Source organism: Hyperoodon ampullatus (assembly GCF_949752795.1).
Source record: "Hyperoodon ampullatus genome assembly, chromosome: 5".
Taxonomy (NCBI): Eukaryota; Metazoa; Chordata; class Mammalia; order Artiodactyla; family Ziphiidae; genus Hyperoodon; species Hyperoodon ampullatus.
In genome coordinates, this window is record NC_136918.1 from 63,970,146 (window position 1) to 63,997,237 (window position 27,092).

General features: G+C 32.5%; 1 protein-coding gene across 1 annotated transcript in view; it reads left to right on the forward strand.

Annotated features, from left to right (window-relative positions):
• SI (sucrase-isomaltase) overlaps nt 1–27,092 on the forward strand; it is a gene marked incomplete at both ends in the record, with an annotated part of 117,626 nt that overhangs the window by 73,141 nt on the left and 17,393 nt on the right. The window contains 11 exons of the mRNA XM_079704827.1: nt 423–577; nt 1,974–2,142; nt 4,022–4,118; nt 4,211–4,323; nt 4,411–4,536; nt 6,034–6,162; nt 7,275–7,385; nt 9,070–9,129; nt 18,182–18,298; nt 19,574–19,661; nt 20,566–20,704. Coding sequence (XP_079560953.1) covers nt 423–577; nt 1,974–2,142; nt 4,022–4,118; nt 4,211–4,323; nt 4,411–4,536; nt 6,034–6,162; nt 7,275–7,385; nt 9,070–9,129; nt 18,182–18,298; nt 19,574–19,661; nt 20,566–20,704 — 1,304 coding nt within the window. The remainder of the gene's footprint in view (nt 1–422; nt 578–1,973; nt 2,143–4,021; nt 4,119–4,210; nt 4,324–4,410; nt 4,537–6,033; nt 6,163–7,274; nt 7,386–9,069; nt 9,130–18,181; nt 18,299–19,573; nt 19,662–20,565; nt 20,705–27,092) is intronic.

Below are 27,092 nucleotides of genomic sequence, written 5' to 3' on the forward strand. Positions count from 1 at the left end.
CTGGGGAAATAAAGACATGAATGAAGATAAATTAGCATTAATATTCATTGTAAGATCATACATAAGGCAAAAATATTGAAACAACTTTGTCTAACCATGACGTGATAAATAATTTTGTGTATGCATATAAGTGAATATTTAGCTTTAAAGTTCTCTTTTTGAAGATTTCTCATTGTATGGAAAAATGAATTATAAAACATTAAAACAGGTAAAATACAGTATATAATTTGAGTCCATTACATATCTATGTATGTGTATAGAATTCTATATAGATATATGGGCCATGGATACAAAATTAGGAATTATGATAAGAATTCTAAATGTTCTTGTTTGAACCATTATTTAAATTATTTAATGATATGTACCTAATATGTTGGCAATAAGAACAAAACATACCTGTTTTCATTATCTCTCTGTAATAGATTTATGACCCCCAAAATAAGAGATATGAAGTTCCAGTACCATTAAACATTCCAGCTACACCAACAAGTACTTATGAAAATAGACTTTATGATGTTGAAATCAAGGAAAATCCTTTTGGCATCCAGATTCGAAGGAGAAGCACAGGAAGAATTATGTAAGTGATTCAATTATTTGATATGAAGGATATTTTCACTGTGCTAGCATGTCATCACACCAAAAGTGGTTTTAGGTGCATGTATTAAATAATTTAGCTTATTTTAACATTTAAAAACTAAAGTCAGCAAACCATTAACAGTTGGTGTAAAATTTTATTTACACTTTGGATGTGATGAATTTCATTATTAAATATCAGACCTATTCTTCTAATCAAGTTGAGAACCAAAACCAAGACTCCTATTGAAAAGCATGATGAGTGTTGTCAAAATGAGCAGTTGGAAATGTGTTATGTAAATATTTTATTAGAACTATTGAAATTGGAGTTTTTTGGTCCTGGAATTTGATAGAGTTAATACTATCTTTGCCAGGAATTGATGAAATGAAATTAAGATATACACATATAGATATGTTTTTATGTCTAATGAATAAACTAATTTTAAAATATTATCTTTATTTGGTAAAAAGCTCTACAAACTACAGTGTATTAAAAGATACTTCTATGTAATTTAAGCTTGCCCTGCTATCCTTTACAAGATGCTGTCACTATGTGTTCAGGTATTGTCAGTATGGATACAAATAATGAAGAAAATTATGTTTATATTGTTTTAAAATTTTGTTGTTATGATAATAGTTTTGTTCCAAAGGATAAGAAGCAAAATGATTTTGTAGAAAATTCCTGATGCAGAGGCATTATTTATTGTTATTCAGGAAGCATTACTCTTTAGTAAATACTTTTTCAAAATCATTAATATAAAAATTTGAATGTCTCAAATTCTTTTTAATACTTATGTTTCCTTTCCCTGCCAACTTTCTTTTCTTCTTTTTTTATCTTCTTCTTACAAATGACATTCTCTGTAGCACATTTCTTCTGGATTTTTTTCATAAACACGTTTTTATAAATACAAAACAAAAGAAGAAGAAAGTGATTGGGAATAGTAATAGAGTTTAGAATTAAAATATCCATTATACCTTATAGTTTATTTTGATATTGATTTCTTTTTGTTCTATAAGTAGTAAACATTTACTGATTATCTCAAGGGAACAGGACAATAAAGCACTTTCAATTCCTAGGACATATATTACTTCTAGGTCATATATTACTGATAACTTTATATTAATTTTATTTTAAAAAGCAATATATGTCTAAAGACAAACACATAGCCATAATAAGATTATGAATATATGAATATATGAAACATATTTTAGATATTCCTTAACTTAGTCAAAAAAATGTATTGGAAAAATTATCTATTTCTATTTGTATCTGGGTATGATAAGGCCTATAGAGAAAAATACAATTGATTTTTATAACACCTAAGATTGAATTACCATTATTATTTGTGATACTATTTGTATATGTATACAGGAATAAAATTGTTTTCCTTTGTTTTCAGTTGGGATTCTCGCCTTCCTGGATTTGCTTTTAACAACCAGTTCATTCAAATATCTACACGCCTACCATCAGAATATATATATGGTTTTGGGGAAATGGAACACACAGCATTTAAGCGAGATCTGAACTGGCGTACTTGGGGAATGTTCACAAGAGACCAACCACCTGGTGTAGGTACCAATATTTGACTACCCCAAGTGGCAACAAAGACCATGATTCAGACCCCAGCCACTTCTTTGTAGGCCTGTACTTCAATATTGAAGCAATGAAAAGAGGCTAGAGATCCCAAGAGCTGCTAGAGTGATTTTCTGAAAAACAAATGAAAAGTCACCATAAATTACAGGTGAAAGTAGAGGATCGAATGGATAACATCATTGACTACAGTGAGAAGTGAGGTTGTGACCCAATTCCTTACCCTCTCAACTGCATAGAAAGAACATTCAGATTCAGAATTCCTTGTCAAATACATGTTTACTTTCAGCTTTTAGAAAATAACTGGCTTCTCCTTGAAATTTTTTTCCACTCCTTAGATAAAGATTTGAATGCTTTTTCCTTTGTTACCCTAAGCTGCAGTTGTGCATTTTTATGAGGTTATATTGCAAGTTACAGTTTTAGAAAATGTTTTTATATGTTCGTATCACTTTTCCCAATGTTTTGTCTTATTAATGGTGTACATTTCATGAATATTTAATACATTGCACAATTGATATAAACTATAATTATTCTAAACATATAATGGAAAATACATTTTAATAAAAATACTCGCTCATTTCCATTTTTCACATGTGATGTTAACTTAAAGTATATATTCAGTATGAGATTATAAATGTGTATAATGTCATAACCACTTTTTATTGTTAGGTGCTCATACAACTTTTATTTGTATCACAATAGCTCAGACTTATGAAAGCTGTTTTTCATTTATTCCACTTGAAAGAATATGTTCTACCAAAATTTACCTCTTTAAAATCCTTCAGAGGCTTCCCTGGCAGCCAAGTGGTTAAGACTCCATGCTCCTACTGCAGGGCATGGGTTCAATCCCTGGCCTGGGAAGTAAGATCCCACATGCCCTGCAGTGGGGCCAAAAAAAAAAAAAAACAGAAAAATCCCTTCAACATTAGTATTGGCATTATTAGTTTAATATAACCTTGATTCTTAATATATAAATTTTCTTTCACATGCTAATCAGTTACTGGGGTTCAGTGTGTGTCAATGATATCAATTTGATTAGGGATCATCAACTTGTAAGCTTTGTAATCTTGACAAGATATTTCATGACCCCGAGTATAGATTTTCTATTCTGAAAAATGAAAAGATCTAGCTGAAAATGAAATTAAATGCTTTGTATATAAACAGCGTATTAATGTTTAAAATATTATCAAAATATTATATAAACTTAAATATTATCACATTAAGTACTTAAAGAGTTTGAGTACTTTGATCAGTTTAATCATTTATAGAGCATTCTATTATTTAAAAAGAAGTACAAATTTATTAATAAATTAAGACACATAACCTGTGAAAAGAAACCCAACTATTCTAAAACCAATGTTTTTTTTTTGTTGTGTTTTGTTTTGTTTTTGTGATACGCGGGCCTCTCACTGTTGTGGCCTCTCCCGTTGTGGAGCACAGGCGCCATATGCGCAGGCTCAGCGGCCATGGCTCACAAGCCCAGCTGCTCCGCGGCATGTGGGATCTTCCCAGACTGGGGCATTAACCCATTTCCCCTGCATCGGCAGGCGGGCTCTCAACCACTGCGCCACGAGGGAAGCCCTAAAACCAATGTTTTTTTACATAAGTTAATGTGGCAGTATTTGTGAGTGTTACACATTTGTATATTCATTCACATTCTCTAATGCAGTAAGGCTTCAAATAATAAATAAATGATTTTCTAAAAAAATGTGTTTAATTCAATCATAGTTTATATGTGCAATGAAGGAACATTTAAATTCCTAGGTTCAATTGTAGAGTGAATTTAAATATTACATTTACAAAATTCACATTCTATTATTATTTAAATATATATTATGTTTTTTTTTTTAATTTTAGTATAAACTTAATTCCTATGGATTTCATCCCTATTACATGGCTCTGGAAGATGAGAGCCATGCTCATGGAGTTCTCTTACTTAACAGCAATGCAATGGGTAAAAAAATTTTTTTTTAGTTTGTCATATTTTATGTGACTTTAATAAAATAATAACATAGATTAAAATGTAATCATATTTTGGACTTCCAGATGTTACATTTCAACCAACTCCTGCTCTAACTTATCGCATAATTGGAGGAATATTGGACTTTTATATGTTTTTGGGCCCATCTCCAGAAGTTGCAACAAAGCAATACCATAAAGTATGATTTCACATTAAAAAAATAATAATAAAGTTTTTTAATGATATAAAGTAATTCTCTTTGTTCACAAATAATTTTTTTTCAAAGGTAATTGGCCAACCAGTCATGCCACCTTATTGGGCTTTGGGATTCCAGTTATGTCTTTATGGGTACAGAAATACGTCACAAGTTGAAGAAGTATATAATGGCATGGTGGCTGCTCAGATCCCCTATGTACGTATATCAATTTTTAAAATGGTGTTAAATATGTCACCTATAAAAGCAGAATGAAATAATTAAACACATATACTTGAAAATTATTTTAAGCATTTGGCAAAAATCAGTGCTTGTTAGTAGCACCAAATGAATTGGATATGAGATTTTATTAGTAGTCTTTATCAGATGGATAAAATAAAGGAATAATACCATTCCTTTTCCTTCTTTCTCACCTATTCCATAGCTGTGAGTTGTACTAAACAAGTTACTGTGCACTTGCTTTTCTCTCAGAAGCTTTGGGTCTCGTAGGTAGTCAAACACATTTCTTCTCTTCTCATTAAATGAGAGTAAGAGTCCATAGAAACCTATTTCATCAACTAATGTGACAAATTACACAAAAAGAATTCGAGGTGAAACAGTTATTTTTGCCATGAAATAAACAATAGTTGACATATTAGAATACAGAATTAGTGGGCTTGCAGAATATCTTCTTCCCTTAGTGTTTGGGAAAGTAAATATTCTTATGTATCCAGAAATAATCACTTCCTGTGATTTTTATTTTTTAGGAAGATTAAGTAATCTCAGGTATCCTCCTGGTAATATTTAAACATTGAAATCTAGAATGCTTTGTATATAAGAACTCATTCTAAGAAGAGTAAGAAGGACCTCATTTATAAGACATCAGTACCTATAGTAGAATCCAATATATGGTTCCTTAATACATTATTATAGGGAAACTAATTGTTTAGGTTGATGATGTAGCAATACGCAAGTGAAAAAGATGTTTTAAAAAGGAGATTTTTTCATTATTAGGTCTACTATGCTAGCCATATTTTTATAACACCTAGAAGAAGAAATTGTCTATTAACGAAAATAATGTTTTTAAATGTTATTTAGGCCTAAATGAAAGATTTCATAAAGCATTTATTACTTTAAATATATTTGTAAATACCTACTTGTAAACAATATTTTTCTTATTTAAGCTTGGGATGTTATTTCAAAAATGACTTTGGTGGATAATAAAAGAATAATTTTATAATTAATGATGGGTTTACTAATAATTCTTTCTTCCCCTTTGGCAATATTAGAATTATTTGAAATTATCCCATATTTGCTTTGTGTTTCCAGAAATACAGCAATACCTATTTCTATATATCGTACAAAATTCCAAATTTCCATTTAATATAATTTCATGACCTCATAAGTCCTTTATTTCTGTGTCTTCCTATTTCCTTTGGAAATTATATAACAAAAGATACTGATTTGAAAGAACTTGTACTTCTAAATCAAAATGACTATTTAATGAACTGTTAACAAAACAGAGCACTTACACGAACTTGCTCTTAGAATATTTTGCATCTATACATGCTACTTTTATTTCTTGAACATTGCATTACTTGATTAATTCTCTTAGGAATTGAAACTTTCATATTGCTGTTACTTTCATAAGTATAATAGAATGTGACAAACTCCCTCTATTGAATCTTACCCCACTAAAATTCTTATATCTTTCAGGATGTTCAATACACAGACACTGATTACATGGAAAGGCAACTAGACTTTACGATTGATGAAGAATTCCGTGACCTTCCTCAGTTTGTTGACAAAATAAGAAGTGAGGGGATGAGATACATTATTGTCCTGGTCAGTGTTTATATTTTATATTCTATCTGAGCCTTATTATCTTAGTTTTTTTAAGATTTCTCTCCTGAATGAGGAAGGAAAAGGTGTTTCAGAATATGAAGTGTATTATTTTGGATTGTACTCCCAAATCTAAATCTTTCTTCCTTTAACACTTCATTTCATTTACATGGCTGCCACAGGCTACCTTCATTCTTAGGTGTATCCTTAGAGATTTAAGACTAAATAAAGCTGGGAATCAAAGGCAGTTTGTTTTCTAGTAGTCACCCAAGCTACAGACTGGTCTCAATTTACAGACACTATCACAAAGTGATGATGGATTTTCTATTCCTATACAATTCTCAACTTATTCTCTGGGACTGCTTCTTATGCTTGTCATGTTTAAAAATTTTCCTTCAAGTTAGTGATTCAGGGGCTTCCCTGGTGGCACAGCTGTTAAGAATCTGCCTGCCAATGCAGGGAACACGGGTTTGAGCTCTGGCCCGGGAAGACCCCGCATGCCATGGAGCAACTATGCCTGTGTGCCACAACTACTGAGCCTGTGCTCTAGAGCCCGCAAGCCACAACTACACTGAGCGTATGCACCACAACTACTGAAGCCCGCGTGCCTAGAGCCCTTGCTCTGCAACAAGAGAAGTCATCACACTGAGAAGCCCGTGCACCGCAACAAAGAGTAACCCCTGCTTGCCACAAGTAGGGAAAGCCTGTGCGCAGCAACGAAGATCCAACACAGCTAAAAATAAATAAATAAATAGATTTATTTTAAAAAGTTAGTGATTCAGTGGGAAGAATATTTCATCAATATCTTACAGAAAGCAAGGTAGGTAGCCAGAAATCCCATGGAGATATAAAAACAAAGCAAAAAACACCTGTAATCTTGCTTGAAATCATAGCTAATACATTTTCAAAAGTTCTTAAATTTTCCTTCTAGGGAATTTAGAAGACAATCTAACTAGAACAAAAAAGTTTATGCCATCAGTCCCTTTGTCAGTCCATGTGAGACTACAATACAATGATAATCTAATAATGGAAAATTGTAACATTTTATAAGAGCTACTCAAGTGGATATACTTTTATACCATAGTTACCTGGATTGTATTTCATTTTAATTTTAGGATCCAGCAATTTCAGGGAATGAAACGAAGCCTTACCCTGCCTTTGAAAGAGGACAAGAGAAAGATGTCTTTGTCAAATGGCCTAACACCAATGATATTTGTTGGGCAAAGGTACTGAATTGATATCTTGAAAGAAAATAAGTATAAAAATGCTATTTGAAAGTTTCTATTTAATTAAGCCACAGTTAAAAACATATTCAGAGGGAGAGATGTAATGACTTAATAGGTAATAAATAAAATAATACTCTTTGAGTTCAATCCAAATTATTAGAAACAAAGAAAGAATTTATATGTCCTATGTTCAAATACTATTTGTTTCATCTTTAAATTGTCTTTTATTGTATTTCTTGGTACCTCTTGTGTTTTATTATAAAACTTACATTAATAATATGGTTATTCACTATTCTATACTACATGGGTCATTTAAATGTTTGTACTTCTCTTAAAAACATCTCATTGATAAAAGAAACAATGTTTGTAAAAGCTATACTTATAGTATTCCTGACTTGAACAGGGAATATAATTCATTGTATTTAATTTAAGCAATAATATCTCAACCTGTGTATATTAACACATTATAGAAAGCATCCTGATTTTGCTTATATATAAAGAGTAAAGAAAAAATCCACTAGTCATAACTAGAATGAAAAAAAATCCCATAATGGGAGATGTAATTAATGAAATATGGGAGCCTTTTTGGATCTTGGACCAAAAATAGAATGCTAGTGATAAAAGTGGTGAAATTCGAACATAGACTGTAGATTAGTTAATAATATTCTACTAATGTTAATATCTTGGTTTTGATAATTGTACAGTGGTTATAAATATGTTAATATTAGGGGAAGCATAGTGAAGTGTATAGAAAAACACTAGATATAATGTTGGTGACATTTCTATAAGTCTGAAAATATTTCAAATTAAAACGGTAAAAGTAAAATAGAAAAAATTATGTGATAAACAGTGAAAAATCACAATGTTTTAAGAAACATTACAGGTATACACTAGTGGCTATAGAAAGGGATTCTTTTTCTTCTTACTTTCTCCTCATTTTATATTTTCTCATTCCATACATTTTCTCAGATTTCTACCTTTCAAGCACTATTCTCTATCAGCAACTAATTCCTTGTATGTAATTACCACTCTGTGGATTATTTACATTTTTATATGGGACTTTCTAATTTTTACAACATAGATTTAAATCCCAGAGCTTTTGGCCTGATTGAATTTGGGCTCTGTTCTGTGTTTGTGGTTGCGGTAGAAGAAAACATTGGTAGGCGGGGGGCAGGGGCTCGAGTAGGTGTGTGGGAAAGAGGAGGATTTAGTACTAACTGCAAAAACCAAGAAGATATTTGCCTCAGCATGGCATCCTCCAACTCAGTTCTTCAATACCTTTAATATAAATATATACTTTTTGTTTTTAGATTTTAATCCTGGGGTAATTGTAGAAAGAGTTTTAATATACCACATTAAATTAAATTTAGCATATGCTTTTCATATTAATTCTTGACCAGACCTTTTGGTTACATGCATTGTTTGCAAAATCGCTACTGACCACAAAGGATGGTATTCTTTTCCTTATTTGCCCTACTAAAGAGGAGATTAATATGGAAAATGGGAATAGTTTGCAAATGATACATATACCAGAACACAAACTGAAAAAAATAATTGAAGGAATTGCTGATCTGGGATCTTGAGTCTGTAATATGCTTCTAAAACTCTATTACACTTTGTTTACAACAGTCATACCACACTGAATTTATTTTGAACTGGTTTCCCATTTCTTCTCTCTTTGTAGGTTTGGCCAGATTTGCCAAATGTAACAAAAGATGAAAGTCTAATAGATGAAGCTGTTAATGTAAGTTTCATATTGATTAACTATTTAACTGAAAGAAATTCAGCACTGGGATTTAATGACGACTTTGACCAATAATTCAATTTTAATACTTTCCTTAAAAAAAGTGATGGCTTATTTTCTAATTCTCTGTATCAGACCATATTAAATCAGATTTATTTATTTTTTAAAATACCAACATGTTTCAGTCACTCTATGAAGCAATTTTACATTTTATTGTATTTAATCCAAGGAACAATTCTTTTCTTTTTAATTTAAATTTTTTTGTAGTAAGAATGCTTAATATGACACTTACTCTTAAAATTTTAAGTTTAAGATATAGCATCCTTCACCCTAGGGACAGTGTTGTACAGAAGATCATTAGAACTTATTCATCTCGTGTAATTGACACTTTATGACTATTGAATAGCAACTCCCAATTACCCCTGGAACCCCAGCCCCTGGCAACTACCAGTCAACTCTCAGATTCTATGAGTTTGACTATTTTAGATACCTCCTATAAGTGGAATTGTGCAGTATTTGTCTTTCTATAAATGGCTGATTTTACTCAGCATAGTGTCCTTAAGGTTTATTCATGTTGCCCCGTATTGGAGAATCTCCTTCTGTTTGAAGACTGAATAGAACTCCATTGTATATACCACATTTTCTTTATCAATTCATCCATCAATGGACATTTAATTTATTTCAATATCTTCACTCTTGTAAATAATGTAGCAATAAATATAGGAGTTCAGATACCTCTTTGAGATCCTGATTTTAGGTCTTTTTGGATAAATGTCCCCAAATGGGAGTGCTGGATCATATGGTAGTTCTATTTTTAATTTTTGGAAGAATTTTAATACTGTTTTTCTCAGTGGCTGCACCATTTTTCATTCCCACTAACAGTGTACAGGCATCCAGTTTCTCCACATCTTCACCAGCACTTGTTTTCCCTCTTTTATGGATAATAGACATCCCAACAGGTGTGAGGTGACATCTCACTGTGGTTTTGATTTGCATTTCCCTGATGACTAGTGATGTTGAACATTTTTTCATCTATCTGTTGGCCATTTGTATGTGTTCTTTAGAGAAATGTCTATTCAAATCTTTGCCCATTATCTAAGTGAGTTATAGTGTTTTCTCTATTGGGTTGTAGGTTACATTTTCACTTCATTGATTGTTTCTTATTTTGTGCAAAAACTTTTTAGTTTGATTTAGTCTCACTGATCTATTTTTGGTTTTTTGCCTGTGCTTTTGGTGTCATATCCATGAAATCTTTGCCAAGACCATTGTCATGAAGCTTTTCCCTTATGTTTTTTCCTAGAAGTTTTGCAGTTTTGGGTGTTACATTTAGGTCTTTAGTCCATTGTGGTTTGATTTTTGTCTACTGTGTAAGATAAGGATCTGATTTCATTCTTCCACATGTGAATATCCAGTTTTCCCAGCACCATTCGTTAAATAGACTATACTTTCCTCATTGTATACTCTTGGCACCCTTGTCAAAATTCAGTTGACTATACATGTGTGGATTGATTTCATGTGCCATTGGCCTATGTCTTTATTTTTATGCCAAGACGATACTTTTTTTTTTTTATTAGTTTCTGCTTTATAACAAAGTGAATCAGTCATACATATACATCTGTTCCCACATCCCCTCCCTCATGCATCTCCCTCCCTCCCACCCTCCCCATCCACCCCTCCAGGCGGTCACAAAGCACCAAGCTGATCTCCCTGTGCTCTGCGGCTGCTTCCCACTATCTATCTACCTTACGTTTGGTAGTGTATATATGTCCATGCCTCTCTTTCCCTTTGTCACAGCTTACCCTTCCCCTTCCCCATATCCTCAAGTCCATTCTCAAATAGGTCTGTGTCTTTATTCCCGTTTTACCCCTAGGTTCTTCATGACATTTTTTTTTTAATTCCATATATATGTGTTAGCATACGGTATTTGTCTTTCTCTTTCTGACTTACTTCACTCTGTATGACAGACTCTAGGTCTATCCACCTCATTACAAATAGCTCAGTTTCGTTTCTTTTTATGGCTGAGTAATATTCCATTGTATATATGTGCCACATCTTCTTTATCCATTCATCCGATGATGGACACTTAGGTTGTTTCCAGCTCCGGGCTATTGTGAATAGAGCTGCAATGAACATTTTGGTACATGTCTCTTTTTGAATTATGGTTTTCTCAGGGTATATGCCTAGTAGTGGGATTGCTGGGTCATATGGTAGTTCTATTTTTAGTTTTTTAAGGAACCTCCATAATGTTCTCCATAGTGGCTGTACCAATTCACATTCCCACCAGCAGTGCAAGAGTGTTCCCTTTTCTCCACACCCTCTCCAGCATTTATTGTTTCTAGATTTCTTGATGATGGCCATTCTGACTGGTGTGAGATGATATCTCATTGTAGTTTTGATTTGCATTTCTCTAATGATTAATGATGTTGAGCATTCTTTCATGTGTTTGTTGGCAGTCTGTATATCTTCTTTGGAGAAATGCCTATTTAAGTCTTCTGCCCATTTTTGGATTGGGTTGTTTGTTTTTTTGCTATTGAGCTGCATGAGCTGTTTATAAATTTTGGAGATTAATCCTTTGTCAGTTGCTTCATTTGCAAATATTTTCTCCCATTCTGAGGGTTGTCTTTTGGTCTTGTTTATGGTTTCCTTTGCTGTGCAAAAGCTTTGAAGTTTCATTAGGTCCCATTTGTTTATCTTTGTTTTTATTTCCATTTCTCTAGGAGGTGGGTCCAAAAGGATCTTGCTGTGATTTATGTCATAGAGTGTTCTACCTATGTTTTCCTCTAAGAGTTTGATAGTTTCTGGCCTTACATTTAGGTCTTTAATCCATTTTGAGCTTATTTTTGTGTATGGTGTTAGGGAATGATCTAATCTCATACTTTTACGTGTCCCTGTCCAGTTTTCCCAGCACCACTTATTGAAGAGACTGTCCTTTCTCCACTGTACATTCCTGCCTCCTTTATCAAAGATAAGTTGGCCATATGTGCGTGGGTTTATCTCTGGGCTTTCTATCCTGATCCACTGATCTATCTTTCTGTTTTTATGCCAGTACCACACTGTCTTAATTACTGTAGCTTTGTAGTATAGTCTGAAGTCAGGCAGCCTGATTCCTCCAGCTCCGTTTTTCGTTCTCAAGATTGCTTTGGCTATTCGGGGTCTTTTGTTTTTCCAAACAAATTTTGAAATTTTTTGTTCTACTTCTGTGAAAAATGCCAGTGGTAGTTTGATAGGGATTGCATTGAATCTGTAGATTGCTTTGGGTAGTAGAGTCATTTTCACAATATTGATTCTTCCAATCCAGGAGCATGGTATATCTCTCCATCTATTTATATCGTCTTTAATTTCTTTCATCAGTGTCTTATAATTTTCTGCATACAGGTCTTTTGTCTCCTTAGGTAGGTTTATTCCTAGATATTTTATTCTTTTTCTTGCAATGGTAAATGGGAGTGTTTTCTTGATTTCATTTTCAGATTATTCATCATTAGTGTACAGGAATGCCAGAGATTTCTGTGCATTAATTTTGTATCCTGCTACTTTACCAAATTCATTGATTAGCTCTAGTAGTTTTTCGGTAGCATCTTTAGGATTCTCTATGTATAGTATCATGTCATCTGCAAACAGTGACAGCTTTACTTCTTCTTTTCCAATTTGGAATCCTTTTATTTCCTTTTCTTCTCTGATTGCTGTGGCTAAAACTTCCAAAACTATGTTGAATAAGAGTGGTGAGAGTGGGCAGCCTTGTCTTGTTCCTGATCTTAGTGGAAATGGTTTCAGTTTTTCACCATTGAGGACAATGTTGGCTGTGGGTTTGTCATATATGGCCTTTATTATGTTGAGAAAAGTTCCCTCTATGCCTACTTTCTGCAGGGTTTTTATCATAAATGGGTGTTGAATTTTGTCGAAAGCTTTCTCTGCATCTATTGAGATGATCATATGGTTTTTCTCCTTCAACTTGTTAATATGGTGTATCACATTGATTGATTTGCGTATATTGAAGAATCCTTGCATTCCTGGAATAAACCCCACTTGATCATGGTGTATGATCCTTTTAATGTGCTGTTGGATTCTGTTTGCTAGTATTTTGTTGAGGATTTTTGCATCTATGTTCATCAGTGATATTGGCCTGTAGTTTTCTTTCTTTGTGACATCCTTGCCTGGTTTTGGTATCAAGGTGATGGTGGCCTCGTAGAATGAGTTTGGGAGTGTTCCTTCCTCTGATATTGTTTGGAAGAGTTTGAGAAGGATGGGTGTTAGCTCTTCTCTAAATGTTTGATAGAATTCGCCTGTGAAGCCATCTGGTCCTGGGCTTTTGTTTGATGGAAGATTTTTAATCACAGTTTCAATTTCAGTGCTTGTGATTGGTCTATTCATATTTTCTATTTCTTCCAGAGTCAGTCTTGGTAGGTTGTGCATTTCTAAGAATTTGTCCATTTCTTCCAGGTTGTCCATTTTATTGGCATAGAGTTGCTTATAGTAATCTCTCATGATCTTTTGTATTTCTGCAGTGTCAGTTGTTACTTCTCCTTTTTCATTTCTAATTCTACTGATTTGAGTCTTCTCCCTTCTTTTCTTGATGAGTCTGGCTAATGGTTTGTCAATTTTGTTTATCTTCTCAAAGAACCAGCTTTTAGTTTGGTTGATCTTTGCTATCGTTTCCTTCATTTCTTTTTCATTTATTTCTGATCTGATCTTTATGATTTCTTTCCTTCTGCTAACTTTGGGGGTTTTTTGTTCTTCTTTCTCTAATTGCTTTAGGTGCAGGGTCAGGTTGTTTACTCGAGATGTTTCCTGTTTCTTAAGGTGGGATTGTATTGCTATAAACTTCCCCCTTAGAACTGCTTTTGCTGCGTCCCATAGGTTTTGGGTCGTCGTGTTTCTATCGTCATTTATTTCTAGGTATTTTTTAATTTCCTCTTTGATTTCTTCAGTGATCACTTCGTTATTGAGTAGTGTATTGTTTAGCCTCCATGTGTTTGTATTTTTTACAGATCTTTTCCTGTAATTGATGTCTAGTCTCATAGCATTGTGGTCGGAAAAGATACTTGATACAATTTCAATTTTCTTAAATTTACCAAGGCTTGATTTGTGACCCAAGATATGATCTATCCTGGAGAATGTTCCATGAGCACTTGAGAAAAATGTGTATTCTGTTGTTTTTGGGTGGAATGTCCTATAAATATCAATTAAGTCCATCTTGTTTAATGTATCATTTAAAGCTTGTGTTTCCTTATTTATTTTCATTTTGGATGATCTGTCCATTGGTGAAAGTGGGGTGTTAAAGTCCCCTACTATGATTGTGTTACTGTCGATTTCCCCTTTTATGACTGTTAGTATTTGCCTTATGTATTGAGGTGCTCCTATGTTGGGTGCATAAATATTTACAATTGTTATATCTTCTTCTTGGATCGATCCCTTTATCGTTATGTAGTGTCCTTCTTTGTCTCTTCTAATAGTCTTTATTTTAAAGTCTATTTTGTCTGATATAAGAATTGCTACTCCAGCTTTCTTTTGATTTCCATTTGCATGGAATATCTTTTTCCATCCCCTTACTTTCAATCTGTATGTGTCTCTAGGTCTGAAGTGGGTCTCTTGTAGACAGCATATATATGGGTCTTGTTTTTGTATCCATTCAGCCACTCTGTGTCTTTTGGTGGGAACATTTAGTCCATTTACATTTAAGGTAATTATTGATATGTATGTTCCTATTCCCATTTCCTTAATGGCTTTGGGTTCGTTATTGTAGGTATAGTCCTTCTGTTGTGTTTCTTGCCTAGAGAAGTTCCTTTAGCATTTGTTGTAAAGCTGGTTTGGTGGTGCTGAACTCTCTCAGCTTTTGCTTGTCTGTAAACGTTTTAATTTCTCCATCAAATCTGAATGAGATCCTTGCTGGGTAGAGTAATCTTGGTTGCAGGTTTCTCTCCTTCATCACTTTAATTATGTCCTGCCACTCCCTTCTGGCTTGTAGAGTTTCTGCTGAGAGATCAGCTGTTAACCTGATGGGGATTCCCTTGTGTGTTATTTGTTGTTTTTCCCTTGCTGCTTTTAATATGATTTCTTTGTGTTTAATTTTTGACAGTTTGATTAATATGTGTCTTGGCGTATTTCTTCTTGGATTTATTCTGTATGGGACTCTCTGTGCCTCCTGGACTTGATTAACTATTTCCTTTCCCATATTAGGGAAGTTTTCAACTATAATCTCTTCAAATATTTTCTCAGTCCCTTTCTTTTTCTCTTCTTCTTCTGGAACCCCTATAATTCGAATGTTGGTGCGTTTAATGTTGTCCCAGAGGTCTCTGAGACTGTCCTCTGTTCTTTTCATTCTTTTTTCTTTATTTTTCTCTGCATCAGTTATTTCCACTATTTTATCTTCCACCTCACTTATCCGTTCTTCTGCCTCAGTTATTCTGCTATTGATCCCATCTAGAGTATTTTTCATTTCATTTATTGTGTTTTTAATCGATGCTTGATTCATCTTTAGTTCTTCTAGGTCCTTGTTAACTGTTTCTTGCATATTGTCTATTCTATTTCCAAGATTTTGGATCTGGGAAATAGAATCTTGGATCAGCTTTACTATCATTATTCTGAATTCTTTTTCAGGTAGACTGCCTATTACCTCTTCATTTGTTAGGTCTGGTAGGTTTTTATCTTGCTCCTTCACCTGCTGTGTGTTTTTCTGCTTTCTCATTTTGCTTATGTTACTGTGTTTGGGGTCTCCTTTTTGCAGGCTGCAGATTCGTAGTTCCCGTTGTTTTTGGTGTCTGTCCCCCGTGGCTAAGGTTGTTTCAGTAGGTTGTGTAGGCTTCCTGGTGGGGGGGAATAATGCCTGTGTTCTGGTGGTTGAAGCTCGATCTTGTCTTTCTGGTGGACAGGTCCACGTCTGGTGGTGTGTTTTGGGGTGCCTGTGGCCTTATTATGTTTTTAGATATCCTCTCTGCTAATGGGTGGGGTTGTGTTCCTGCCTTGCTAGTTGCTTGGCATAGGGTGACCAGCACTGTAGCTTGCTGGTCGTTGACTGAAGCTGGGTGCTGGTGTTGAGATGGAGATCCCTGGGAGATTTTCGCTGCTTGATATTATGTGGAGCTGGGAGGTCTCTTGTGGACCCGTGTCCTGAAGTTGGCTCTCCCACTTCAGAGGCACAGCACTAACTCCTTGCTGCAGCACCAAGAGCCTTTCATCCACCGGAGTGCTCTGGTGGTCTTTGAGCAGCTATAATCCGACTCCAGGCCCATCCTGCCAAACTCTGGGATGTTGGAGTTGTGGCTGCTCACCGTGTCGCTGCTTTGCCATCTGGCTCCCGCATAGGTTCTACCAATAGGAGGTACTGGAGGGGAGGAAGGAGGATAGAGGCTTGTCTTGGGTGTCCACAAAATGAGTAGATCTCCACACCTCCAAGACGATACTTTTAATTACTGTAGCTTTGGAATATATTTTGAAATCAGGAAATGTGATGCCTTCAGCTTTGTTCTACTTACTCAAGATTATTTTGCCTATTCAGGGACTTTCATGTTTCCAAATACATTGTAGGATTGTTTTTTATATTTCTGTAAAAGATGCCATTGGGATTTTGACAGGGGTTGCATTGAATCTACGGATTGCTTTCAATACTATGGACATTTTCACAATATTAATTATTTCAGTTCATGAGCATGGATTATCTTTCCATTTTTCTGTTTCTTCTTCAATAGCTTTCAGTAATGTTTTGTAGTTTTCAGTGTACAAATCTTTCATCTCCTTAGTCAAGTTTATTCCTAAGTATTTTATTGTTGTTTGTTGCTACTGTAAATAAGATTATTTTCCTTTCAAACAGTTCATTTCAGTCTATAGAGATGTTACTGATTTTTGCATGTTGATTTTGTATCCCCACTTTCCTGAATGTATTTATTAGTTCTAATAGTTGTGTGTGTGTGTGTGTGTTCTTTAGAGATTTCTACATATAAGATTACATCGTCTACAAACAGGGACACTTTCACTTCTTCCTTTCTGATTAGGGTGCTTTTTTTTCCCCCTTATTTATTTCTAGTTAGTTGGGCTAGGATTGCCAGGACTATGTTAAATAGAAGTGGCAAGAGTGAGCATACTTGTCTTGTTTCTGATATGAACTAAAACTCTGAAAGTTTTTTTTCTAAATGAGTATATTAGCTGTGGGCATTTATTATAGAGCCTTTATCATGTTGAGGTAATTTCTTTCTATTCTTAGTTTGTTGAGAGTTTTTATCATGAAAGAGTGTTGAATTTTATCAAATAGATTTTCTGCATTGCTTATTGGTATGACCCTGTGTTGTTTTTTTTTTTTTTTTTTTTTTTTTTTTGTGGTACACAGGCCTCTCACTGTTGTGGCCTCTCCCATTGAGGAGCACAGGCTCAGGATGTGCAGGCTCAGCAGCCATGGCTCACGAGCCCAGCCGCTCCATGGCATGTGGGATCTTCCCAGACTGGGGCACGAACCCGTGTCCCCTGCATCGGCAGGTGGACTCTCAACCACTGTGCCACCAGGGAAGCCCTGACCATGTGAATTTTATCATTCATTCCGTTGATGTACTGAATCACAATGATTGATTTTTGTATGTTAAATAATCCTTGCCTCACAGGGAAAAATCCCACTTATTCATGGTGTATGAGCCTTTTAATGTGCTCTTGAATGTGATTGCTAATATTTTGGTTGAGGATGTTTGCATCTCTACTCATCAGATATTGTTAAGTTGTCTGAAACTAGAAATGTGTCCATTTCTTCTAGGTTATCTAGTCTGTTGTATAATTATTTATCATGGCCTCTTACGATCCTTTCTATTTCTGTGACATTAGCTGTAATTCTCATCTTCTCTTTTTTTCTTAGTCTAGTTAACAGTTTGTAAATTTTGTATATGCTGTCTATAAGAAACTCAGTTTAGATTTAATAACACACATAGGCTTGAGTGGCTGTAGGAAAATTATACACATTCATTAAAGTTGAGATCAGGCTGCCTTCACTATCACTTGTGAATCTGACAGATAAATGTCTGACTGACTGGTCTCTCTTACGATTTTCTATATGTGGGTCTAAATTTTGTTTTAACAGGGTTCCAGAACTCATGTAGCTTTTCCAGATTTCTTCAGGAACTCCACAGCAGAGTGGTGGACAAGGGAAATTATAGATTTCTACAATAACCAGATGAAGTTTGATGGCTTGTGGATTGTAAGTAAACTTCAAGAAATTTATAGTTTAAGTTATTTATTGTGTATTGATTATGCAAAATTCTTACTAGATTTTAATAATGTTAACAGAGTATTCTTTATGAAATTAGCTCACTCATTTTTTCCGTAGAACCTTCTTATGCAAAAGACTGGTAAAATGCAGTTTAACAATTCAGTTTAAGTATTTAGTTGCTTTTTCCTGAATATTAAGTTGAATATATTCAACTTGACCAAGAAACCAAAATAGTCTCTTTATATAATGATATATAAATGCTTATAAATATTTATTTTATTTTCATTCGATATAGATATGTCTCACACTCGACTGTCAGTCTTTGGTGTAAGAAGTCATAAACTCTTGCAGATGTAGCAAAATCATCTCCTAAATAATATCTTAATTTTAACTTTAAAATGCTGGCAATAAGATTTTTATTATAATTTTGAGATAGCATAAAAAGAATTTACTTTATCACAAGTAAATATTTAATACAGGAGATATTTACATAATACTTATCTGGATTTTTGGAGGTGACATTTCTATTCTGCTGATTTTTTGATATGTATGCATTAATTTACTTACTTTTTAAATTAAAAACCTTATAGGGGTGCTGTTATGTATAAGCCTTGAGGATGTAAAGTTGTATAAAGATAGTTTTTTTAATTATATAAAGTTATGTACTATAAGGGATTCCATTAAATATATCCCCAATAATTATATCTTGATCCAGAAAAGATAACCTTTTTATGATGGAGGAATCACCTTTAAATGGCAATTAATTTATATATTTATATGATGGTCCGTTTATATATGGTTACTAAAATTCTGAAATGTGTACTCAATAGAGATACTCTTTGAAATTTTCTGTATTTGTAAACTATTACCTTGTGGTTTTAAAAACCACAAACCATTGTTTTAAAAAAGTTGATACAACACTCCAGGGCAGAAATGGAGGGAAAGTCATGGGGGAATATACACTATTATAATTTAATGTCTAAAAACATAGAAAACAATTCACTTTTATATAGATTTTATCTACAGAGAAAAATAGGACATTTTATGGTTTTCAAAAGGAGATGTGAATTATAAAACGTTAAGAAAGACTGAGCTAAACTAAATTCTTTAGTATTGTTGAGATGCCTTATACTTTTGCTTTTTAGAATAGTAAAGTACTATTATTCAAATATCCTACTTTAACTTACTGGGTGTCTGAATTAGTTCTTTTAAGAAGATATGCCCTAAATTTGTTTTTTGTTTACTTTTCTTTCTCTTTTTAAGGATATGAATGAACCAGCAAGCTTTGTAAATGGAACAACTACTAATCAATGCAGAAATACAGAGCTAAATTATCCACCTTATTTCCCAGGTACAATATTGCTGCTGTGCCTTGGCTGTTATCATGCTATTATTATTTATTAATCAGGTTTGTATACCTTATGACATAGAGAACAGGATTCACATTTCCAGTGCTCACTACCCATCTACACACTGGACCACACCTCAACCCATTACCAATATCATCTAAATCATCTAACATTACTTCAAGAAGAAAACTCAAGAAACATGTTTTATCTATATGACTACATTTCTAAATTTGAAGTTGTTACTTTGATTGTCTTAAGAATCTTCCCAGATTTGAGAATTCTCAATATTCTTTAAGATAAAAAATTAAAATCTTTTATAAAGATTTTTTAAAGTTTCTCTTTATTAGGAAAAAAGTGAAAAAATGCTAACAACACTTCTTTGGTTGTCCCTGACCTAGGAGGGAAAAGCACAGTCTTTCAGGATTCATCCTCATGCTCTTATGTAGGCAGTAAACTGCATAAACAGTTACATATCAAGTGATGGCAAAGCTCTGAAAATTTGCATCTGAAACAGAAAATATGCCAGGGCTTTATGTTAGCATATGGATTTTTTTTTAAAATCTATTTAATCAGTATTTCTTATCTAAATGCATAAAATTTAGTAGACTTTTCGGAGTACACTTACTTTTCAGGTTTTTATGAGTTCATGTTAATTAGTAACATTTTTATTATTGAATATAGTAAAATTGTGCACATATTTTCCAGTCACAACTGTAACTGCAATCACATTGAAGACCATTTTTTTCATTTATAATTAGCATAAACAAAGTGCACAAACGGTTAAAAAATCAACAATATTTTCAAACAATGATTAATGTTTTGCCAAAATAATTTATAGTTACAATTTACATATTTCAATATAGGTTACTTTATAACATATTAATATTTTTTATTCATTCTCCCCAGAACTCACAGAAAGAACTGATGGATTACATTTCAGAACCGTGTGTATGGAAACTGAGCAGATTCTTAGTGATGGATCATCTGTTTTGCATTACGATGTTCACAATCTATATGGATGGTCACAAGCGAAACTTACTTATGAGTAAGCAATCTTCATAATCATCATTTCTGACTCTTATTTTTCAGATATTAGATTTAATCTTACCTTTTTTGAGTCCTTCCCTGCTGGCCTTATCTTACTTGGTCCTACATGGCACTTAGAATAATTGTCTTTCTCTCTCTCTGTATCTTTGTTTTAAATGTTTATCCAATTCCCAAAAGAACCCTGAACCATTTTATTTTGTTCCCCAGTATGCACCCAGCTTATAGTAGCAAAATGCCTAACAAATAGTCGGTGCTCAAAGAATAATTTTTAATGAATAATTGAGTAAATAATATATAGTTTGATGTCACTAATTAAAACATTAAATCTGACTAAATCTGCTATTTAAATCCATTATTAACAAATAAGAATATATGTCAATGATCTTAAGCTTCTGAAACTTGAATATCCATATTAATCAAAATCTTATATGAGGCTAATGATGATGGAATACAGGCCTTTCTTTGAGTATCAAGTCTTTATTAACACTGTGCAATAAAATGTTCTGCAATGAGAGAAATGTTCTGTAATTCTCTATTGTCCAATATGGTAGCTGCTAGCCATATATGGTTGTTGAGCAATGTGGCTAGTGTGACTCAGGAATAGAATTTAAAATTTTATTTAATTTTCATAAATGTAAATTAAATGGCCCCACATGGCTAGTGGTCACTATATTACACAGTGCAGCTCTAGATCACTGGTTCTTAACTACACATTGTAATCAACTGGAGATTATTTTTTTAATTTTTATTTTATATTGGAGTATATTTGATTTACAATGTTGTGTTAGTTTCAGGTGTAGAGCAAAGTGATTCAGTTATATGTATACATATATATATATATATATATATATATATATATATATATATATATGTCTTCTTTTCCAAATTCTTTTCCCATTTAGCTTGTTACAGAATATTGAGTAGAGTTACCTGTGCTATACAGCAGGTCCTTGTTGGTTATCTATTTTAAATATAGTTCAAACTGAAGATTTTTTAATAAATGCTGATTTAATTAATCTGAACTATAGCATAAGCATCTGAATTTTTAAAAATCCCCCAGGTGGTTCTAATGAGTATCCAGGGTTGAAAAACATGGCTCTAATATATGACGGAAGTTGGAAAAAGGATGAAAAGCATTTTGGAGTAAAGGTTATGGGTAATATTTCCTCACTTAGTGAAACATGCTTATCTTATTTCTAGCAGCAAATTCTTTTTCAACCTAGAATATGTGAATTATTTAAGATTTTATTACATGAATGAATGACTACAGATTTGTTGACCAAATCCCAATGTAAGGGCACTAAGAACATGCAGAAAGACTAAGGAATGTCAGCAGGACAGGAATAAAGATGCAGAGAATGGACTAGAGGACACAGGGAAGGGGAAGGGCAAGCTGGAACAAAGTGAGAGAGTAGCATTGACATATATGCACTACCAAATGTAAAATAGATAGCTAGTTGGAAGCAGCTGCATAGCACAGGGAGATCAGCTTGGTGATTTGTGACCACCTAGAGCGGTGAGATAAGGAGGGTGGGAGGGAGATGCAAGAGGGAGGGGATATGGGGATATATGTATGCATATAGCTGATTCACTTTGTTATACAGCAGAAACTAACACAACATTGTAAAGCAATTTTACTCCAAAAAAGACGTTAAAAAAAAGTAAACAAACTGACAAAAAAACAAAACCTGTGTAATGTGATAGATACTACAATAGTGTTATGAGAATCAAGGAGAATGCTCAGCTAATTCTATCAGGAAAACAAAAGTGACATCAAAAGAAAAGTTATCATTTGAACTGATCTTGAAGAATAAAAGGAATTATGCCAGGGAGTAAAGGAAGGATACTACATTTCACCAAGGCAAAGAAAGTATATAAAATTTGTCATAAGCTATTTCTAAGGTATCTATGGCCACCTAAGACATAATAAGTGCATTATAGCTTCTACAATTGAGATCTGTGGATAAGAATCATGGATTTGCTCTTTGTCAATCTGTGACACGGATATGGTTGGCACACTTCTAGGATTTAATGAATGTGTCAGTATGTTACTAGACAATGCCAATGAATTTAAAATCTCCATGGAGGGAGGAATAATAATCAATTAAAATATATTTGGCTAAGTGGAACTAAAACAATGCTTGTCCCTGGGAAATAAGGATCTGAGGTGAGGATGAATCTCCTTGTCTTGTGCTAGAATTTTTTGTTGTTTGACAATAACATCAAAATAGAGGCTCTTCAAGATTCTAAATTCTATTATGCTGTAATTCAAAGTTGTGTATAAAGAGAAACTACTTTGGAGAAACACTGACAATGTCAACTTGAAAAAATTCATAATAAATATTCTGTAATATAAAAAAAGAATAAACAAACTGGTCTTCAATAATGCCTTTATATTGGGACAAATGCTTCTTCAATTAACCCTACTCGAGCATAATATTGGAGCACAATTATCCTCAGCTAACCTCACTTTACCATAAAGCTATAGATATTAAACATAACAAAAGTATTGAGAAGTGAGTGATGAACTCTTTGGCAAAACTTATGCATCTTGAGATGAAAGTATGTTCTTTAAGGAAAATTGGAAGAAAGTATTTATTTCATAGAGGGCAGTAAATTGAACTTCTGGAGCACATTACAGAATCTAGCATGGCTCCTGACACACTGTAGGATGTTTAGTAAATTTAAGTGAATCAATTTTTATTTCACCACAATTATCAAAATTATATAAATAAATTCAAGGCAAAAGTAGGTAAATTTCTAAATAGTTGACATACAAAGGTGTTTAGAGATGTTTAAGAACCATTTTTTAATGCTTAAATAACATTATGAAGAAGATATCAGTACAATCTTCCAAAGAACATCCCTTTAATAATGTTAATTTTGCTCCTGTCCATAAAATTTTTCAGTAAAATTTAACCACATTTGTTGTTTAAGTTAAACAGATTAATAAATTTTAATGTTGAGTTAAAAAGCCCAATTTATGCATAGCTATAGACTTATTATATCTTTTAAATACTTTCTTACTATTTATGTTTTTCAGTTATATGAGAAAAAAATGGTTGAACTCTTCTTCAGATATTTTAGAGATTAAATATAGTCATTATACGTTTAAGACCTTGACAAATGTAAAAGGATGCTATAAATAAATTATATTGAATCAAATAATGGAGAGTAAAGACTTTTTATCAGTTGAGAAAACTGAAAGGATTAAGAGTATAATTTATTTCTTCAAATTACTCAGACTGTACCATTTTATTGTTCCTTTCTGTGACTCATTTTCTGTTTTCATAATTGGCACACATTTGACATTCACCTAGTTCTTGTTATTGTGCTCTTCACTTAACGTGAAACAAACAACCCAAACAAGGAAAGAACAGAATGAGTGGATGCAGAAATAGGAGGTAAATAATCAGCTTGAAAGACTGCAAACGGTTCCATAGAAAAAAACCTTGGAGATCAGTGGCAAATGAAGAAATTTCATGTATAAATCCCATACAAAAAGTTTTCAGTCTTCAGTTGATCTTTGTCTTATTTAAAATTCAATATTGTACTGAAATAAAGCCTATGCTTCAGATGTAGGGAGAAATATATTTTTAAAATTTCAAATTGTGTGTTTAAATCTCAGATAATTATCCAAGGATTATACAGCTATATATTCCATACTTTCATCTTCAACAATACCTTGAATGACTTTTGAGAGTACTACATATTTTTCATTAGAGAGAACATAGAAAAATAAAAATCTTTGACTCCCTTTATAAGTTCAGGTTGTGTTAAGTATATAATTTTTAAGTAAATGCCCAAGATTTTTGTAATCTTAATTTAGAATGAAATAAAAATGTTAATAAATATAAGTTATTTTATCAGATATTCCTAGAGACTGGGTTATTTAGCAACTTGGAAAATTACGTTGCTTTAAGATGTTTAGTGAATCTAACCTGAAAAATAAGGGGCTTTTTTTTTTTTTTTGGAAGAATTGTGTACTATAGGAAGTGACCTCTTCTTGCAATTTTTTTTAACAAAAAATAAGACCAGTATAGATTAAAAAAACAAAAAACAAAAAACAAACACTATACAGGTCATATATAATTTGGAAGTTTTCTTGGTTATAGCTGTAACTTTCTCTTAATTAATTGTTAATAACTTGAAAAAATATGGAATATGTGTCTCTTAGATATTACTTTCTGATTAATATGGCTGAGTTGATATAGCTGGTATCAATGTTTAAAAAAATTGAGATCTGAAACCATAAAACCATTTCCATGGTTTAGACTTTCACATTCTTCTCACTAAAAAAATCTCAAATTTAAGTTTTACTTATACACTCAAAAACAATGGAAATATTTCAGCTTACAAAAACTTTTTATCCAACTCTAAAACTAAAACTGAAATTACATTTTCTGATCTAATGGTGAGTCTCTTTGAGTTGTGAAACTGGCAAGTTACTATTTCTATTGGATAGTAAATATATAATACTAATTTTTTTGCTTTCTAAAAATATAATTCAAAAAAAGTCTTCAGTTTTCAAAAATATTTTTTAAATAAACATTGAGAGAAACATCCTGTATTACTTTCTCTTCTTTGAGCATTACTGCTCAGTGTTCTAAAATAATTTAATATCACACAGTCAGAGATAGCAGTATTGTGGGTATATTTACCAATTGATTTCATCAGTAATTTAAAAAAATAGTCAATTTAATAATTTTGAAATTATTATCTTTTGAAACCATGACAAAAATAAAGATATTTATTTCTTGTTAGGGCTTTAAGATATTTAATTTATTTTCAATTCAATATTCTCCTTTCACATAACCCACATTTGTAATCTACACATACAGTTTTCTAAAACTCATTGTTTTCCTTTAGAAGGACTTTTTGTCCCAATAACATAAGATATTTTTATAACTTTTCTAATACTTTTCAAAAACTGCTCATGTAGACAATCATAAACATGTAATAAAAATGTTTCTGTAACACAACATTGAAATTCATTTTATAAGCTAAATTTTCCAAATTAACTTGTAACAGAGAACAAACTGTATTATGGTTGAAAAGTGTTTCTTAAAATTAAATTAAGTTCATTGTAATTAACTGTCTGTAAAGTTGGAACATGATGGAAATATGTACAAAATATTTATAGCTATGTAATTTTAAATTATAGTTTTAGTGGTGGCAAGTGATTTCCCAAATAAGAAATATTCTGTGAAGGGTTACAAAGGAGATTTTTCTAATGCAAGACGTTAGATTTCCCTTAAGAGAAAATTGTTATGAAAATATTTTATGCAGAATTCTTCTCAATCAGAAATCTAAAAAGGCATATATTTGGTTATTAACTTAAAGCCTCAGTAAAGACTTTTTGCAAAAGTAAGACATAAGGCAGAGAAAAAGAACCTTCAAGAATATGTATTTCTTGTATGTGGAAGCATTAAAGATTTGGGACAACTCTATCCTTGTAAATAATTTTTATATCAATTAAATAAAATGAATTTTCTTTACAAATTAACTAAACTTAAGATATGTTTCCATGAAGATTTCTAAACTGATCATCAGTTCTTCCATTCCCTATATAAATATACATTCATTTCTTGTTAAATGTCTGCATATATGTCTGACATATGTTAAATATATTACTGATTCTCAATTGACTAGATCCTTTATATTTGTTATAAAAAATGAAGCAGTGAAGATGGTTTTCTTATATGATTTTTTTAAGAGAGACATACAAGTAGGAAATTTTAAGTTAGCAAATACAATATTGTTTCTATTATCAACAGATGGTTCAATATATCATCATATATCTGTTTAAAATATTCTCAGTTTCCTGTAATTTTGAGATATTCATGAATTCAAAAATTTCTTAAGCTACTATTATATGTATTAGGTGTAAGGAATATAAAGAAAATTAAGTCAGTCCTTAACCTCAAGTATCTCAAGGTGTCATTGAAGAAGCTTTATGTATAAACAAATCAGTACAAATACTGTGGTCCATCTGTAACAAGGAAATGATTAGATACAGTTTATAACATGGTAGTGGGTTACAAATCTGCCTAATTAAGTATATGAAATATTTCCTCCTGATATAGTTCTCTAGTCCTTGTTCATATGCAAATTATTTTAAGTAATATAAAAATAAACATTTTCTTTCCAATTAATATATATATATGAATACTCCCTAAAACAGGGTGTATTATAGCAAATATTCTCTGCAGAGTAATATGAAGATTAAATGTTGACAAGTTATAAATAAGAAGGGTTGGAGCAATTAATGGAGCCTAAATCTTTATCAAGAAAACACATTTAAGTAGAATAAAATGTGTTCATTCAAAAACTCACAATATAACTAGTTGATTTGATAATATCAATAGTTAACTTGTATTCACTGA